Raw genomic sequence first — 17,190 nt, 5'->3', positions numbered from 1 at the left:
AAAATAATGAAAAGTACAAGTAATAGGGAAAACAATGAAAAATATAAGTAACAATAGTAAAAGTGTAAGAAGTTTTAGTTCAAATTCTATTGTGTAGAGAAGGAACAGATAAAATCATAAATCCACAATGAAAAAGAAAAAAAAAAAAGAACTCATTTTATCTCATACCTCCCGTTCCGGCCTAAGAAAAGAAAAGGCTGAAAATGATGGAATAAAATGGAATGTCCTCCATCACTCTCCATTCAATTCCATATCTTTATTTTTTCAATCCAAACAATAAAATTTAAATCCATTCCACTCCATCCCTCTTTGTTCCATCTTTTTCCACATCAATCCAAAGTTCCAAACATCCAAAAATTTTAAATTTCCATTTGTTTATATTTTGTTTTGATCCAACATGGTTTGGATTCAAGTCAATTTGGACCAAGTCTTAGATTGTCCAACAAAAAATAAAGATATTTGTTCCTGCACTCCATTATTACATCCTATGCCTCCATTATATTTCAAAAAGTCCATTTCAAGATTAAATCTTGCATTTTAGAATGAATTTTCAGGAATACAATGGGAGGTGTATGATGCAATAACTCAAAAAAAAACTATCGGAGAAGAAAAACATTATAAATTAAAACAAGTTAGAAATATCAAAACAAATATCAAATAAAGCCAAACAAAAATGTGAGTATATCTTAAGTTGTTGATGTAAGTTACGAAATACAACAACTAGAAATACGTCAAACACAACAAATATACACACAAAATCATTGATTTTGAATAATAGGTGTGAATATGCCCCAAGGAACTTTTACATAAAAGATGTAAGAGACAGAAGGGAGGAAGTGAAAAAAGAGAGAAAGGGTTGTTTCATTACTTCAAAGAATATGGTAGAGGGCAAAAGAGAGCAATGAAAGAGTGGTTGGTGGTGTAGCCTACAACGTTAGAAGGCAACGAGGCACAAAAATATGGCAACAAGATGTTTGGGTTTTGTGAGAGAAATTAGGGACAAAGGGTCTAAGAGGGTGTGTGTATCTCTATCTGTTGCGAGAATAAGAAAATAAAATAATAATAGTAATAATTATAATAGTAATAAATTTATTTACCTCCAAGTCTGATTAGGTATCAAGTTCTATTAGCTGGAATCGCGACCTGAATTGATTAGTTCAAAGTGTTTATTTCACTAATTGGGTGACTTGCAAACTTGTTCAAACCAAATCTACTAATATATTCGGGTGATTTAAATAAAGGAATAGTTCAATTTAATATTTTTCTGTGGTGTTTTAACACATTAATTTAGTTGTGGATAAAATACACATTTGATGCATGATAACATTTTATCATATTGCTATGTTGAATTTCAAAATTATTCTAGAGGAACAAGAAAGGGAGAGGGAGAGACAGCAGAAACACTAGCGGGGGAGGGAGTGATGGGGGGAAACATAATGGAGACGTAAGCAGTGTATTATTTCACTAATATACCAGACAACTATGATGACAAATACATGTGGGGAGTGTTTTTGAAATGGGGGAAAGTTTTCATAGCAGGAAGAAGAAATCCGAAAGGCTAGGGTTTGAACAACAACTAGATAATATTATCATCCAAAATACCAAGTTGTTTTGTTAACCTCCCAAAGTATGGGAAAGGCATGCACAAGAAAATTGAACACAACTTACTAACCAAGCATATAGAAGGGAAAGCTATTCATACGCCCAAGCAATAGGGAATCATAGAGATGTTTGAATGGTGAGTGGTCAGGGAAGAAAATATACCAATAAACAGGAAACCAATGAGAGCTGGTCGAAGAAATGTTTTGTTAATTAATACAGTCACATGGGTGATAACGAAAGGGGCTATGTTAAACATTTAATTAAGCAATTGTTTTGTCCCTAAGAAAACCCTTACCCTGACAAGGTAGCTAACAAGGTGCGTGCTGACCTATAACCACACCTAGTCCTTAAGAAAACCAATCTCACCAAAAACAAGCCAAAGAAATTTTAAGAGATGAATGTCACATTACAAACGGTGGTGATAGATCCATAAATTTTTGTCAGACAAAAACTAATATTAGCTTTATTAGAAAGGTATCAGAAAAATTAAAAACATTAAAGTTTATAAATTAAAGTGATAAAATTAGTATTAATTTAATTTTGTTATCTTTTATAATTTTTTGCATAGTCTTTTTTTAAAAATATCTTATGGAGACAACTAAACCTATTTTTTATAGGGCATAAAAACATTTACTTAATATATTCAAATAAAAAAAATTATTTGTAAGAATTATTGTCTCTATGTTCTACATGTAGGTCTGTTGCTAATTAAAAATACTGTGACAATAAATTATAGAGTAAGCAATGATACGCTAATATTTTTACATTAAATTATAGAGTGATCAATGATATATATTAATCCTTTTACTTCACAAGTTCTATTAATATTTATCATTTTTTTAATATTTTTTATCACAACATATCATTTATTATACTTATGTTTTTCTCTAGACAAGTGTCATGCTGGCAAGGGAAAAAGATTTGTAAAAACCTTATAGTGGTGTAGACACCAATAGTAGTGAGATACAAAGAGAGGGAAAATAAGTGATTCGTTTTATTGATATTAATTTGATAATGCGATCTCAGGAGAAGAGAGATATGCCAATTGAGTGCATAGGCATTTTAAAATCAGGACGTACTCTAGCAAAAACAAACGCAAAGACGAAACTAAAAGTATGAAATTATATTGCTCGATACAATCAAATGTGATATCTGCATCAAGGTAGGAATCGGAAAAAAAAAAAGAGATACCATAATTCTGCATGGGAAGATTTACTTACACGTTTCCAATTCAGGATTAGGAAAATGTTGAAAGTAGACCTTATTTTTAGGGTATATGGAGGGGGGAAGAAGAAATAGAGAAAAAATAAAAATAGAATGAAAGTGATAAGAAAGAGAAAGTAAATGTATAATAATAATATATTTCCAATTTACTTTGTAATAAGTTTCATCAATATAATTCTTAATTTATTACAGTAATATTAAAGTAATGAATACAAAATTATTCAAACTCCCGCCACGAATCCATCGCCCAGTGGTGGATGGTGCTTATTTAATTTCAAACAATTAATGTATCAAAATTTAGTTGGAAAGAGATTGATTATAACACATATTGAGTACATGCATGTAAGTGTATAATCATTAATATCCATGTGTTTTTAAAACCAGACGGCAGGCATTCTTGAATAATACACATGCCTACCAAACGATGCAATAACAAAGGAACTGCTGCCAAAAATATCTTTAAGAAAACCTCAAAACTCCATGAGCAACTATTTTTAGCTGGCACACTGATGAAAACTAAAAAAGAAATAATTTACGGGTCATTTAGGGGTATTTTTCTTTCGATTTTTTTCATATGGAATTATTTTTAAATTATTTCTGAAAAAATAGTTAAGTTATAACAAATGTTATAACTTATGAGTAAGAAGTCGTCATACATATTATGACTTATTATTATTTTTTACTTCTTTACACTAAATTTATAAAATTTTTACTACTTCAATTTAATTTTTTATTTTATATATATGACTTCAAATTCATATATGTTTTTTAAACTTACTACTTTAAAGTTATAAGTGTTTTTTTTTCTACGACTCTTTGGTCATCTTTGTTTTTTTTTTTATGTTTAAAACTTTTAATTTTAGAAATTTTATTTACTTTTATTTTTTTCAAACTTTTATAAAAATTATAAATAATTTTATTTATTTAATTATTAAATAAGTATTTTCAATTTTATTTGTTATTAGTTTTATTTAATATCTTGTATATATTTTTTATATGGTTTTATTTATTATGTTATATATTTTTTTATTTAAAATATTTTATATAATTTTTAATATTGTTTTATTTGATATATTTTATATATTTAAAATTTATATAATTTTTTAAATAATATTATTGGATTTGATTTGTTTTCTAAATGCAATAAAAAAAACTGACATAATGACATTTAATATTTATTTTGAATATTTTTTATTTATTTTAAATACTTAAATTTTAAAATATTTTATTATTAATATTAATTTATAATTTATGAAATAATATTATTTATTTTGTATAAAAAAATTTACTATTAATAACATCTAATAATTTAATAACAAAAATAATTATTAAATTAAAAATAATATAATACATTAACATAAATGAATCATACAACTTAAAGAGAAACATAAAAAGTAAGAATTATATTAACTATTTATCTGTTTGTATGCACATTTATTACAATTATGTTAAATATACAAAATATTAAAACATTTAAAATTATTTAAATTTTAAATATGTAAAATATTTTAGATAAAACATTATTAAAAAACTATATAAAATATTTAAAATAAATATATTTAAAAAATATATAACATATTAAATAAAACTAATAACAAGTAAAATTTAAAATATTTATTTAATAAATAAATAAAACAATTTTTTAAAAAAATTGAAAACAAAACAAAAAAGAAAATACAACTAAATAAAAAATTATAAAATTAATAACTTTAAACGTAAAAAAAAATAAAACAAGAATGATTTCAAAGTCATAGAAAGAAAAAAAATAACTTATAACTCGTAAGTTAACAAAAAAAAACATATACAACTTTAAAGTTATAAATAAAATAAAAAATTAAATTAAAGTCATAAAAAATTTTACAATAAAAGATAAGTCATAACAATTATTATGATTTACTTCATAAATAATTTAAAAACTATCCATATGGAAAAAATGGGAAAAAAAATACCCCTTGTAAAACTCCCATAATTCACGGGAAGCTAGGTTGGTAAAGAGTAAAATGAATGTACATGATGAGTAAAGGATGTGACAGGACGTGTAAATTGACTTCTTTGGGCACCTGCTTCTGCTTTCTTTCACACAAATAGTTCTAAACGAATGACATGATATAATGAGCCAGACATACTCCAAAAAGTGCAAGTGCCCGTTAATACCTAGTAAAAACCAGACAGTTTCTGTCAAATAACACTGCTATGTGGACCATACCATATGGATGCAAGCAATTTACACATCAGTATTTTATTTAAATTTTTTTGTTAAAATAAATATTTTTATTTTTTAATATATTTATCCAAATCACTTTTGCTTAAATAAATTTTTCTATTTATTTTAAAAAATAAATTATATATATATATATATTTTTAAAAATCATTAATATAAAAAATATTTATTTTAAAATTGTTTTTATAAAATTTCAATAAACTCACCCACAGCTCAACATTTTTAATGAGATTTCTTAAGTAAAAAAATTGTATTTTGAATTTTTTATTTGAGTAAATCTACGTGACCGAGAAAATTTCTTAAAAATAAAAATTATATCTTCTACAAGAAAGTATTTCTTATAATAAAAAAATAATATTTATTTAACTGTTTTTCCTTCAAATTATATTTAATTATATAATAATTCAAAAAATATAAAATGTGAGTTTTTAAAATTTCTTATTACTGAAATAAAATTATGTATATTATCGTGAGAATTACAAAAAAATAATATAAAAACATAAAAAATTTCATTGAAAATACTCTTTAATTTAATGTATGTAGCAGCTGTGATGGGATCTGAATCTGATCCTATTGATTTGTGGGCTCCCATGGAACAGGTGAAAGTAATAAGTTTGGTTCAACTTGGTAAGTGACTTCATTGAAGAATCAACATAGTCGCTGTTTTTGCGATAGACCAATAAAGCACAACATGCTCTTAAACTAATAATTTCAACAAACCAAGTGTTCCAAAAAACAAAGCATTCCCATTTTGATATCAGATTTTTAACAAACAAATATCTGATTGAAAAAGTATAAAAAAAAAAAAAAGTGAAAGTCTTTCCTCCCTAAGTCATGTACAGTAGTAGTACACAAGTTCTGTGCGCTGAAAGTAGATATAATTTTATTCATTTAAATATATTTTTCATACATTAAAATAGTTTAGTTTGATTTTTTTATATTTTATTATCTGATATTTTTATGTTTAATTTTAATCACGTCATTATTTAACATATTATCACTAATGATAAATATTAAAATAAAACATAAAAAAATATTAGGTAATAAAACTAAAATAAATTATTTTACTGTTATAAAAAACATATTTAAGTAATTTTTATTTTTTTTGGAGTGGTACAAAACATGCAAGAGTAGATTAAAATTAAATGAGGGTTACTGTATGAAGCAGAAATAAATATACATAAAAAGAGATTATCCCATCATCCCTGTAAGTTTTTTTTTTTTGCTGTCCTCTTCTGTTGTGTTTTGTTTTGAATCATGACGCTCTTATCCTCTCCCCTACTTGTTTTCTCCGCCGTCCACCGTCGTGCTCCTCCGCCATCCACCACCACCCCAACAACAAACCACACTGTCCGGTTTCTGTGTTCTCCCGACGTGCCAGCTGTCCGCTTGGATCAAAGGTTGCCGCGCTTTGTCGTCCCCGTCGCAGCAGAAGATCTGCTCTACAATGCCGGAGCCACCGTCGGCGTTCTCGGCGGCGGTTACGCTCTCGTCCGTGCCTTTGATGAACTCACTAGGAGAAACATCCTCCAACAGGTATACTTTTAGTGGGTGTTTGGAAAAGATTAATAAACGTGGATCCAAGCTTCTCTCTCCACGTCCTTAGTTTAAAATGCGTAAAAACTATGAGATTAGCTTCTCATTTTCGTGAATCGATTCTGTAGATACGGGAAAACAAACATGCTATTAGTTTATTTGATGCTTGCATGCACATACACAGTTTCCAAAACCGAATCTGTCTACAAAGTTCAGATAAATTTCTTCGTAAATATTTATAAAAATGAATTGATTTTAGTTCGTGAACTAAAATTAACTAGTACACTTTTGCTTTTGGAGAAATTAAACAAGAGAATTAAATGGCATAATTTGATCTTAACTTGGGAAAAAAAAAGTCCCAATTCATTTTATCTTTATATTTTTTTCTATAAATGTTTACAAAGTAATTTATCTAATCAGACCCATAAGGTATAAGTTAACTAACACATGTTTGTGTTGCCATTGGAATTTCTGTAGCAGTCATTCCAATCCAAATTTAAGGTATAAGTTACAAAATGTATCCTTTTGCAAACCTAGGATGTTTGTTTGCCGGTTTCAATTCGGGTTTTGGGTCTTATTTTTTTATTTGTGTGTTGGTGCTTAGCTATGATGTGACTCATTGGGTTAGTGAAAATTGATTGGGCAGGGTCTGAGCAGAAAGCTGGTTCATATATTGTCTGGCTTGCTTTTTCTGGTTTCTTGGCCAATTTTCAGGTATCCCATTTCTTCAATTTTTTAATCTTTCATACGAGGAAGGTGTGTGAACTGCAATGCATTGATTGCTGCTGCTGCTGCATTCTTTGAATGTTTTGATCTAATTGCTAGGATAGCAACTCCCCTAAGGCTCGCTACTTTGCTGCTTTTGTTCCTCTGGTCAACTGCTTGAGGCTTTTGGTCAATGGTCTGTCACTCGCTTCTGATGAGGGACTCATCAAATCTGTGACCAGAGAAGGAGATCCACTGTAAATAAATGTCTTCATTCTTTTTTTGTCACTTGTTTTGATTTTATTTGCTCATGGGGGGGTGTCGTTCAAAAACTGCAAATGTTAGTCTGTCTAGGCATTAAATGTTCATTATTTGCCTGCAGAGAATTGCTAAGGGGTCCCCTTTATTATGTTCTGATACTGATTTTTTGTGCTCTTGTGTTCTGGCGTGAGTCTCCAGTTGGTGTGGTCTCCTTGGCTATGATGTGTGCAGGGGATGGTAACATAATAAATACACTCCTCTCTATATTCCTATCTAATTGATGATTTTTCTGCTTTGATTATTCAACATTGAACTTGATGGTTTTGCAGGTATAGCTGATATCATTGGTAGAAGATATGGATCCTTGAAGATTCCTTACAATCAACATAAGAGTTTAGCTGGTAGCATGTCTATGCTTGTCTTTGGATTCTTGGTTTCAATTGGGTGTGTTACAATCTTATCCAACTTTTCCTTTTGACTTATTGATCAGCTTCAGTCTTATTCCTATCTTTATGGCAGGATATATGAACTAAAGTTACATATAAAATGGGAAAAGATTTTGTTCCAAGTAGATTTGACATTGATGCTTTTGATATTATTATTATTATTGCATGTAGGATGCTCTACTACTATTCAGTTCTAGGACATGTGCAGTTGGATTGGGCAAGCACTGTGCCCAGAGTTGCTTTTATTTCTTTCGTGGCAACATTGGTGGAGTCCCTTCCCATTACTAAGGTAATAGATGACAACATCTCTGTTCCACTAGCTACCATGGTAGTGGCATTTTTCACTTTCCATCATTAACTCTTGGAGTCTACTGGTCTAGTTCCCGTGAAATGCCTTACTTGTCCTTCTCTATCCAATTTTTCCCTGCGAGTGCGGCAATATGATATTTAGTTTGTTCATTGTAAAGAAATTATTGAAAATTTGATAGCATAAAGAATGGCTCAAGTATTTTGTTGTGTTGATGTTTTAATTAACACGATAAATTTTATAGCATAAAGAATTTAGTACACATAAAATTATAATAATACACACACTGCAGTCTAACACACTGATACCAAATCTCCTTGAAAATTACTTCCAAATCCAAGAATTGGATCCAAACCAGTGGCTTAATATAAGACTAGTTATGATCTACGCAAGCAGATTTTTCATGGCAGAGTATTGATTGTGCAATGTCAATTTTGCATTTGTCTCGTCCCAATTGGACTCAGTCCCTTCAAAGTGGAGTCTTGGAACACACTCCAAGGATCCTTACTAATAATTTGCGTGAAAGTTTGCACAGTTTAATTTTCGGTGACTTCAATAATGAAGCTAATACACCCACATTGTTGTTGGACGTAAAAATTGAAAGTGGCATAAAACTTCCGATGATACATGTAACAGTCACTTCAATAAAGACTTGACATCTTGCCGACAATCATTTTGAGACTAAGAATTAGTCTCCTTAATTCTGCAAAATATCCGGCCAAAGAAGAAAAAAAATCCTTATTAATCGTTTTTGGTACCTCAATTAATTCAGCACGCCAAACTTTTAGGTATTATGTTGGTAGAATTGAAGTGTCATATTTGCATTGGGTGCAATACAATTGGAGTCCGCCCATTGGTTATCAGAGTACACCAATATTAATAATGGCAAGTCCAACGACAGTGGAATGATTGATTAATGTATATAATCTTGCTTCATCTGCAATCTGGACCACACTTCAAGCAAATTTTGATGGGTTACAAGTGCAACACAGTGTTTCTCTTAATTGCATGGGGTTTCATTATCTAGATTCTGGACACATTATCTTATGCAGATGTACTTTTACAGCACAGCTTACTAAATGCAATCTAATTTGCTTGTTAAGAAGCAACGCACTTCTATTCAATGCCTAAAACTACATAGAATTGCCAGATTACACCTATATTATTCTTTACAGATTGCCAAGGGCCAAATAATCCATTTGAAATTTCAAGATTGCTTCACGGTCTAACCACGGGCTGAAGAAACAATAAATTGAACAATTCAACGATTCATACATTATGACAACCAAAATGATATCATCTTCCAACTCATAATATTTAATATATAACTAAAAAACCAAATTTTTTTTCTTACAAAGTATTGGCTCCATCCTCTGACATAGCTACAATTAGAACTTCCACATTTTATCATCCCTTCGAAGCATGAAAGAGGACGGAAGAACTCATCACAAAATTAAGGTGTGTTGAGGAATTAGCTAGAACCAGCTTCAGCAAAATCTGCCAATTTGTTTTCTTTTAATGAATAATTGATTGTTGAGCAGTCAACTGTTTTATCCCTTCTTGCTGAACAATAAGAGGATATCTAAAAGAATATGTTCACAAAACCAGAATAAATTCACCGGTTTTGGAGTCCTTCAATTGCCTTTTTCCACTGGCATGCTCTTTGCTTTGCGTCCTCAAACGACATTACCTTTTTAGGCTGCACCATTACATTATTTAATAAGAAAAATAGAAGTTTAAAACAACTCAAAATATGATAGGATTAAGAAGTAGAATTCATATAAGGGGGTTCTCGGGGCATATTGCAAGTTAGGGAAAATCACTTAAAATATGGCATGAAAAGAATTTAAATCAAAGCCCTTTCTGGTCATGTTTGCTAAGGTGTTAAGTACTTAAATGTTTCAATTATTAGCATGGCCACCTTGGAATCTGACTTTGATCTCTCACGTACTGTTTTCTATAATTATAAAATAGTGCAAATTGTATAACAAGAACCAGTGAAGAAAAGAAAGCTTACTGTGCAAATCTTGAAATTTGATGGACTAGCCACTTGGATGCTTAAATCATTTGGATTATCAGACCATATTATATTTCCCTTCACAATTAGCTTTGATGGGTCCACATAGATCAACTTTGGTTTGTTGGTAAGGATGAGCTGCACCTTCTTGCTTGTTAGTTTTTGTAATTTCTTCACCATAGAGATCATAAGAACAGATTCCCCAGGTTCCAAAAATTGTTGCCTGTAAGACGAGCATAAATTTTAACAGTTTGCCAAGCAAGGTAATGATGGACTTAAGGCACTGTACAAGAGCCTTTCTTTTTAATTTTTTCTAAATGTTATTTTTCTGCTTGTGAGTGAGAACGAATTTTTATCTCTATATAAGAATGCAACTTCTTGAAATAAACCGTACCAGGGAGAGAACATTAGGAAAAATATAACCAAACATCTATGTAAATTAATATTATTTGATCAAATGAGACCTCAACGTGGCTGTTATTTTGTCTTTATGATGAGCAAAGGAACTGAACATTAAAACTAACATGGTCATTCCCCACTTGTGTATCCCAAAAAGATAAACAAATCCATACAGTTCTTTGAAGTGAACATGATTGGATGCAAAATTAAACTAACCAAAAAAGGAAGGTTTGTACACACCATTTTGAATCGAAGGAATCAATTGAAGCTAGCCTAGTTATGTGACCGGTCCCCTCAGAAGATGTAGCACCATCAGGTTGTCTAACCGAAGCTGCAGAACCATCCCCAATGTGAGAAGGACTCCAAGATGAGTCATGAACATCATCAGCCACAGGCGACTGAGTCTACAAGTGAAAATTACAAAAGAGTTAGAAACTTTATGTTCAACAAATAACAAGGATAAGAATGAAGGTTCCTTTTCTTATCCTCCATAAATAACATTTCAAAGAGCAAAGCAATGGAAGTCATACCCCAGGTTCTGGAGCAAGTTTTGGAGGAATTTGTGCCCTCAAGTTATCCCAGTCAACCCCCTTGAAAAATGGGTGCCTTTTTAAAATAGCATAACCATCAGGTGCAGCACCTGGTCTCCTGCTGGGGTCCAAATCCTGCATCATAATTGCATTGCTATTAAAATTAAAATTTCACAAATTAATAACCCACAGCATGCATCTTAAAGCATGCTAAAAAAGTTGTCATACATTAAATAAATTTTAATATTAACAATTAATGTGATATTTTTTCATGTTTATATACTATAATGCTTTCATTACCATACCTTGATAAGTTTGATTGATATGCAGTTAAGTACTTTAAAAAACATAATGTCTTTTCAATTTTCATGCATGATAATCTTCAGGGGGAAAAAAATTGCCGGGTGTTTTTGACATTCTAAAAGCTGAAGCACTAGTGTTGTGCATCAACTATCAACTACTACCCTTAAATAGACAACAAAAGTAGTGTCAAGGTTCAGCTTCTTAAACTAAGTTGTTCTGCTTGTGTTGTTCACTTGTCCTTCAATGTGCATCAAATACACCCTATGTCTATTATCCAATAGCCTACAAGTATACCTTCTTGCTTCCTGTTATTATTCACACCATGCACCAATGTGATCCATCACCCCCACCCCCCTCCCAAGTGGCCTAGCCTTTTCAAAGGCTAGATTTCCAAGGTATCAGAAGTACCTTGGAATAAATGAAAATGAATAAAACAACCACAAAAAAGTTTTAGGCTTGACAACCAATAGAAATCAATGGGTACTGGTTAGAGGAATGAAATTGACCATTGTTACTACTCTCAAATCAACAGAAAAAACCAAAATTGCAAAATTCACCTCCGTATCACAACACTGTCCTTCAAGAAGGCCAGAAATGAATCACCTTAATCCTAGACATTACACTGCCTTATGATCTCCATATGTCAATTTAAGGAGTAGCCAATTAATTTACAAAAATAGAAAAGGTATATTTTTTTAAACAATTAGCAATGCATAAAAATGATATAGAACACAATAGATGCTGAGATTTCTAAGTGCACAGTCATATAATACTAACCAACAGGCGGTCAATGAGGTCTCTTGCTTCGTCAGAAAAGTAATCTGGAAATCTAAGATCTCTTGCTATAATTCTTTGAAAAATAAGCCATTCACTCGCGTCTTTAAAAGGGGAAGTTCCAGAAAGCATTTGGTATAATGTGCAGCCAAGTGCCCAAAGGTCATTTCTGTTGTGATATATATTTGAGGGCAAAAAAACAAAAAACAGAAGAAAAGTTATTATATAGGGACCTGGTATGAAACAAAAGAAATGAAGAAACTCAGTGCATGAGCAAACTTAACATGTGAGCTGTCAAAAATAATCCTTGATTTTGAAAAAAAAAATACAAACTGAAGTGAAAAATCTAAACACACAGAAAACTGGCACAAGAAACAATAGTTGTTTTGGATAAAAGTAAATGACTATATTCAAAAGAGAGCTGCATCATGATGGAGCCATAAGAAATAATATTATCGTAACAGAACTCATCTGTATTATGTGGATAATTTAGTCCCTACCCAAAAGTTGCTGGAGAGGAATTAAGAACCTCTGGAGGAACATAAGCAGCTGTTCCCACAAAAGTGCAGGCTTTGTCATCTAGAAAAAATAAAATATATATATAAATACTATATAAAAGAAAACTTAAAAAAAGCAGCTTCCACATTGCTCCTATTTACCTGATGCTGCATTTGGAAGGACAGTTATTTGGCTATCCTGCATAGGCTTCACACTCCCAAAATCGGCTATTTTAATATGTCCTTCAGCTGTAAGTAATAAGTTCTCTGGCTGCAGTTGAAGAAATTTAATATTCACATAGCCATATATGGCAATGATGCAGTATAACCATGCCACGGAACTACCTTAATATCACGATGTATGACTCCCAAATTATGTATGTATTCGAGAGCATCAACAACTTCAGCTGCATAGAATCGTGCCTCATCCTCTGATAGACGACCTTTCTGCACATAGAAATCAGAAATCTTGCTAGTAGATATCATGCAGTAACAAGCATGCAGAAAGTTACTAGCTTACAAATTAACAGCTTCCATATTCCAAAAAGTACTAAAAGTACAAATAGTTTCTTAAGAGAGTCCTGGCACAGACATCAGAAAAGCTTGCTAGTAGATATCATGCAGCAACAAGCATGCAGAAACATACTAGCTTACAAATTAACAACTTCCATATTCCAAAACAGTACTGAAAGTACAAATAGTTTCTTAAGAGAGTCCCCTGACAGCTGATGAATGATGGTACAGAAAATATGACAGTATAAAAGTGATTTTGATTGAACTGAGGGTAAGGGGAGCATTGGTTATTAATTCAGCGGACATGGGAATCAGAGTTTGATACCTTCTAAAAAATATTGTGCATTTATGAATATTATTTTAGCACTGCCAACTTTTTGCAAGTCTTCGTTTAGATGCTCATCTTTGAATGAACTTATTTATTTTGTGGTATATGTAGATGATATTGATATTGACATTAAGGACCTAAAGCAACACTTATTCGAGCACTTTCTAACCAAAGATTTAGGGAAATTATATTACTTTCTTGAAAATGAAGTGGCTCAATCACAGGCAGGTATTGTGGTTTCTCATAGGAAATATGCCCTTGTCATGAGGATGTTTGATTGTAAACTAGTTCATAATCCTATGGACCCAAATGTGAGTTCATGTTTGGATCAAATTTGCAAACTGAGTTTGCAAAAGCAACCCAGATCTTGCTTCTACAAAACTGAGTTTCCAGGCAAAATTTTCATGAGAACACATACTTTTGGGAGTAACCAAACATGATACCAACATGAGTTTACTCTCCAAACGGAAAAGCAAACATAGCTTCATACTGTAAAATAGTCAATTTTAGGTGGGGGTAAAAGGGCAAAGACAGGAGCTCAGACTGTAAAATACTCAATTTAAGTCGATGTTTTAGATGTTAACAGGTTCATACTTGTTAAACAAGATTGAAGATACTAAACTAAAAAAAGGATTGACAATTCAACGAAAAGAAAAATAAAAAAAAAATTGAAATAAAATTAAGTATTCTCTGAAAAGAGAACAAATGCACCTGGGGAAACAATATCATTAATGGGAAGGGGGATTGACCATGGAACCACACTGCAAGGGTATAAATCTTCAATCTAAAGATACGCCATCCCATATTCCTAGCATTAACTATGGTTCATTTAATGTTTGAAGGAATGTTCTGCTAAAAGAATTAGAATGGAGATTAGTGAATCAGGAAAAATTGAGTGAACAGTAGGTCTAGGCAAAAAACTAAGTTTAGTGTTATTTCAAGAAGCTTCAAGAGGCAAAGTGCAAACATCCTCCATTTCAAAATGTTCACTTATGTGTATTCAAAGAATTGATCAAATCATCAAAAAGATAACACTAAGTTATCCTGAATCTTAGAAAAGCCTATGTTAAAAGAAATTATGGTGCTGTTTATAATTTCCTCTCTATGGAAAAGTATAAAGAGCATAACAAAATCAAAGCAAATATCATTGTTTTAAAGTTTTATACTAAGACCTAACATAGGACTAAACCTGGGTCCTGCAGGCCTAACACCTTCGGCACATGTTATGTAAGATTTTTCCAAACAAACTATTTATACCCCAGCACATGTTCTAGGTGCCTTGAAGTTTTATGTTAGCTTACCCTGGTTATTTGATCAAAAAGTTCTCCACCTTCACAGGATTCAAGAGCCATGTCTTCACCGATGTAAAAGGAAAAAGGGAAAAAAATAATGTCAAAATAAATATAAACCAACTTGGCAAACGAGGGGAGCAAAAGGAAGAGTTGAGAAGGTATCAGAGAGGAGTAAGTCAGACCATAAGCAAGTGTAAAGATAACATACATCCAGGAATACTTACATAGAGAAAATGAGTCTTGAAATGTGAAATATAACCGCACAATGCCTGGATGATCCAATTGATCTAGCACAATGCGTTCCAACTTCACATAAGCTGTTTTATTCTCTTTGGTAATAAATTTTTTGTCCATGATCTTCAATGCATACACAGTTCCAGTGTCCTTCTTCTTTGCCCTCACAACCTTTAAACATAATAAGTAAGATATTTGGTGATGATTTACAAGAGAAAATAAATACACTCAAACAACTGTTCACCACATAATAGCAAAAAAAAAAGTTCCAAAATGGAACAAATTATGAGAGATACTTCCTTCAATTGTCAAAAAAAATTGTGCACAGCAAACAAAACAATAGTACAAGTGAGACAGAGAGAGTGGAAGTGAGGGACCTAGACAGGCAGAAGCAAAGGTGATATATGATATCACATAAAAGTAGAAAAAGAGGAAAAAAATGTATGTTTTCTGTAAGATGTCACATACTCGTGTTTGATAACAACACAGTTTAAATAAGTACACACTACTAATGGCAAGCTAGAAGCAGGGTGAAATTCCCCATAAAAGAAGTAAGGCATCACAATAGTACACTCAAAGGGAGAATATAGTGCTTATTTTATGTACTAGTGGTTTCATATCAGTTCCAGCAGGGCAAACTCCACACAATCAAGCCAATCGTTTCTTCAGTTCACTTCATTTTCTACGGTTTTACTTCCAGTTCTGCAACTTATGTTAATTCTCATTAATTAATCAAAGATAAATCCATTTGTTTAGAAACAAAATGGCTTAATTTCCGAAGCTGAATCTTTGAATATAATTCACAATAACATAAGGGCTATCAACAAACAATGGATAGCTCAGAAAATGTAGAATGTTTTCCTATTCTGTAAAATCAGAGAGAATGTGGAGGTACAAGCAATCTTTATCCATTTTTAGCACCCATTCATGTCAGAACATCAAAGAATAATCCCCCTAGCAAATCAAAATTCTCAAATGAAGATACCAAACGGTGCTTCATAAATCATAACAATAGATAGCAACAAGGATTACAATATTGTCCAATGACCTCTACTGCATAATAAGCATCAACGATTATCCAACTGGCAACCAACATCCAACATGTATTATGTAACAGAACTACAATGCCAACATCATTTACAGGATACATGTATTATCCATCAAAACATTGCACACGCACACACAAAAGAGACCAACATCAACCCACAAAACAAAAACAACAAAAGTATATATGTGAGACCTTAGAATAAGAGCCAACACCGTAGATCTTGCCCAATTCAAAGTCCTGGATGGTGTAATTCTCCTGGGGAGCCCTAAAAGCAAAGCTTTTGGATCTCTGTACATTCCCACCACCATTGGAAGATGAGGAATTCCCCTGAATCTTCAGCTTGGAATCAAAATCCTTCTCCGTTTCCAACATTGCTCGGTCACCACCAACAACAAAAACAACAAGGGAAGAAGCTCCACTCTACATTCCCATGGTGACTTTCTCTCACTAGAAAAGCAGTTTTCTCTCTCTCTCTCTCTCAAGAAGCCTGGGGAGGCGAGCCCGGAACGGTCAAAGAGAGGCGAAGCCCCGGAGACCCTTTTGGCTGAAAAGGAAAAGGGCGAAGGGAATTGTGCGAATGAATGGGAAAGGTGGGAGCTTTGTGTTGGGTTGGATTGAAATTGGAATTGAAAACCCTAGAGAGAGGGGTGGCACATCACATGGGGAAGGGAATGATGATGGAGATCATTCATTTTCTCATGCCTTCTTTCTCTCTCTCTCTCTCTCTCTGTGGCTATTATGGCTTAAATCAGGAACAAGGCAAACAGACACCTGTCATGGGAATTGGGAGGGGAAGGGGAGGTGTGGTGTTTAGGAGTGTTTGTATAAATAATGCATATCATTACAAAGCCTTTTGTGCAATTTCATGCTTTTCTGTCACTGTCCTGTTTCCAATTCCAACATTGGATTGGATAATTGGATTCAATGCTTTGACCGTGTTGACTGCATTTCAT

At 32.1% G+C, this 17,190-nt stretch overlaps 2 protein-coding genes across 2 annotated transcripts; one reads left to right on the top strand and one right to left on the bottom strand.

Moving 5' to 3' along the window:
* Positions 1–6,304: 6,304 nt before the first annotated feature.
* On the top strand, positions 6,305–8,552 carry LOC114401476 (probable phytol kinase 1, chloroplastic). The gene is made up of 6 exons (XM_028363985.1): positions 6,305–6,583; positions 7,230–7,297; positions 7,414–7,545; positions 7,671–7,786; positions 7,879–7,993; positions 8,167–8,552. Exons 1-6 carry the CDS (start codon positions 6,305–6,307, stop codon positions 8,351–8,353), a joined length of 897 nt encoding a protein of 298 aa, XP_028219786.1. The 3' UTR covers positions 8,354–8,552.
* A 967-nt stretch (positions 8,553–9,519) lies between these two features.
* Positions 9,520–17,080, bottom strand: LOC114401475 (3-phosphoinositide-dependent protein kinase 2-like). The gene is made up of 11 exons (XM_028363984.1): positions 16,430–17,080; positions 15,180–15,360; positions 14,965–15,017; positions 13,168–13,269; positions 12,985–13,093; positions 12,826–12,904; positions 12,329–12,494; positions 11,249–11,383; positions 10,959–11,122; positions 10,320–10,542; positions 9,520–10,001 (listed from the first exon to the last, which is right to left on the bottom strand). Exons 1-11 carry the CDS (start codon positions 16,607–16,609, stop codon positions 9,918–9,920), a joined length of 1,476 nt encoding a protein of 491 aa, XP_028219785.1. The 5' UTR covers positions 16,610–17,080; the 3' UTR covers positions 9,520–9,917.
* Between the last annotated feature and the right edge of the window lie 110 nt (positions 17,081–17,190).

Source organism: Glycine soja, chromosome 20 (genome assembly GCF_004193775.1).
Source record: "Glycine soja cultivar W05 chromosome 20, ASM419377v2, whole genome shotgun sequence".
Classification (NCBI taxonomy): Eukaryota; Viridiplantae; Streptophyta; class Magnoliopsida; order Fabales; family Fabaceae; genus Glycine; species Glycine soja.
This window is presented reverse-complemented; position numbering and strand designations above follow the sequence as displayed.

Coding starts and splice junctions, on each gene's coding strand:
- LOC114401476 (XM_028363985.1), top strand. CDS start 6,305: ATGACGCTCTTATCCTCTCCCCTACTTGTTTTCTCCGCCGTCCACCGT. Junction 7,298..7,413: donor GTTTCTTGGCCAATTTTCAG/GTATCCCATTTC, acceptor TTGCTAGGATAG/CAACTCCCCTAAGGCTCGCT. Junction 7,546..7,670: donor ACCAGAGAAGGAGATCCACT/GTAAATAAATGT, acceptor ATTTGCCTGCAG/AGAATTGCTAAGGGGTCCCC.
- LOC114401475 (XM_028363984.1), bottom strand. CDS start 16,609: ATGTTGGAAACGGAGAAGGATTTTGATTCCAAGCTGAAGATTCAGGGG. Junction 12,905..12,984: donor CCTTCCAAATGCAGCATCAG/GTAAATAGGAGC, acceptor TATTTTTTCTAG/ATGACAAAGCCTGCACTTTT. Junction 10,543..10,958: donor GATTCCTTCGATTCAAAATG/GTGTGTACAAAC, acceptor CTCGTCTTACAG/GCAACAATTTTTGGAACCTG.